A 1,869-nucleotide genomic window follows, 5' to 3' on the forward strand; every position below is an offset into this window, starting at 1 on the left:
GTGGTACGCTCCGGGGACACCATTGCCATACTGACGGCCATGAAGATGGAGCACGTCATAAGGGCGTCTTTTGGAGGTGGGGATGATTCGGGAGAAGCAGCCACCACCACTCGAACCGTCGAGCAGGTCTTCTTCAAGGCGGGCGACAGCGTGGCCAAGGGCGCCAAGTTGGTGCAGTTTACCGAGGTGTAGCGAACTACTGAACCAGGCGTGACCAGAGTAAAGAGAGAGGTGGTGCTGCTCAAATGTTTTGCTTGTTTTTTCATTTTAATTTTTTTACTTGAAAACCCGCCCTTTTCAAATATTCAAATTGAAACTCGCTATTGCCATTGAAAATTGGGGAAAGCTGTCAGCTTTTTTTCTTTTCAAAAAGTAGGACTCGAGAGGATTAGTGCACTGCACTATAAGCCGGTCTTGCTCTCTAGGGCCCTGGGGAGCACTGTGGTGGCGCTTGTCCCGCTGAGTTGTGTTTGTTTTGTTTTGTTTACAGTCATTTCAGTGGCTCTTCTCTACAATCTTTTTTTTCATCTGCTGTATCCATCCACGGAAAATGTCCAATCTTGAGAAGCCGTCTGGAGCTAATGATATGTACGACGATGAGTTGGATTGTGTGTATGAAGAAGGTGAAAATGAAGAAGTGGTCGTGAAAGAAGAAGAAGAAGAAGATTCGGAGACTGATGACCATGATGAGGAAGGTGTTGATCAGCCAGCAGTTAATGGTAAGTGGATGATTATTTTTGTTGAGATTTTATTCTTTACTCATGTATGTTACTTTTGTTTAGAAGCCCAGTCAACTGAATCTGTGGTGAAAACTGAAGGTCAAAATGAGACTACGATTGATATGTTCGATGATGAGTTTCATTTGATTATGGAACAGGATTTTTCTGCTAAAACAAATGCCAATGGAACAAACGATGCAGCCAACGAAGAACACGAAACTGATTCGGATGCCACTGAAATTGATGATGATGATCATTCAGCAGTCAGTGGTGAGTGGACAGTGCTTGTTTGGCTCTTTATATTCACACATTTCATTCTGCAGAACCTCAGCAAAACACCGAACCAGTGGTCACCCGTAGCTCAAGCAGTGCATCAGGTGAACAACAGCTGAATGGTCGTCGAAGAAGACCTAAAACCCACAAGTGTCAGCAGTGCGACAAAAGCTTTCCAGCTCCATCTAAACTTAAAACACACCAACTTGTTCATACTAACATTCGGGCTCATCAGTGCCCAACATGCTCCAAGTCATTTGGGCTAAAAGGTCATCTCAAAGAACACCAGCTTGTTCACACTGGCATTAAAGCGCACAAGTGTACAATTTGCTCTAAATCATTTGGGCTAGAGAAACATCTCAAAAGGCATCAGCTTGTCCACACTGGCATTAAAGCGCACAAGTGCCCAACATGCTCCAAATCATTTGGGCTAAAGGGTGAACTCAAGCGGCACCAACTGGTGCACACAGGCATTCGAGCTCACAAATGCACAATTTGCTCCAAATCATTTGGGCAAAAAGGTAATCTCAAGAAACACCAAACAGTTCACAGCGACTCTCGACCATTTCAGTGCTCCATTTGTGAAAAAACATTCAAATGGAAACTGCAACTTAAAAGGCATTTTCAAAAAGTGCATCAACAATAGCACTTTCACTGACGTTTTTTTCAGCAATCTTTCTTTCCACTCCCTGTAATTTGCTGTCATTCAAAAATTCATTAAAATTAAAAACAAATTGGTTACAAACTTTTTCATGATCTGTTGTGCCATTGAAAACTGAGAACCCTGTCAGTCTCCCAATTGCCCCATCGCATATTTTGCACTGATCGGTCTAGCTCTATTGCCCTGGGGCCCTGGGGAGCACTGTGGGCAGAGACA

The 1,869-nt window shown here is 43.7% G+C and overlaps 1 protein-coding gene across 1 annotated transcript; it reads left to right on the top strand.

Annotated features, from left to right (window-relative positions):
• Positions 1-550: 550 nt before the first annotated feature.
• On the top strand, positions 551-1,513 carry LOC108356105 (zinc finger protein 184-like; the record flags this gene model as incomplete). Its single annotated transcript, XM_017607238.1, has 3 exons — positions 551-719; positions 783-989; positions 1,043-1,513. Coding segments are annotated over exons 1-3 (847 nt in total), but the record flags the coding sequence as incomplete, so codon positions are not given.
• Between the last annotated feature and the right edge of the window lie 356 nt (positions 1,514-1,869).

The sequence above is a fragment of the Rhagoletis zephyria genome, unplaced genomic scaffold (genome assembly GCF_001687245.7).
Source record: "Rhagoletis zephyria isolate East Lansing unplaced genomic scaffold, Rhagoletis_zephyria_1.1 Rzeph_scaffold_54113, whole genome shotgun sequence".
Lineage (NCBI taxonomy): Eukaryota > Metazoa > Arthropoda > Insecta > Diptera > Tephritidae > Rhagoletis > Rhagoletis zephyria.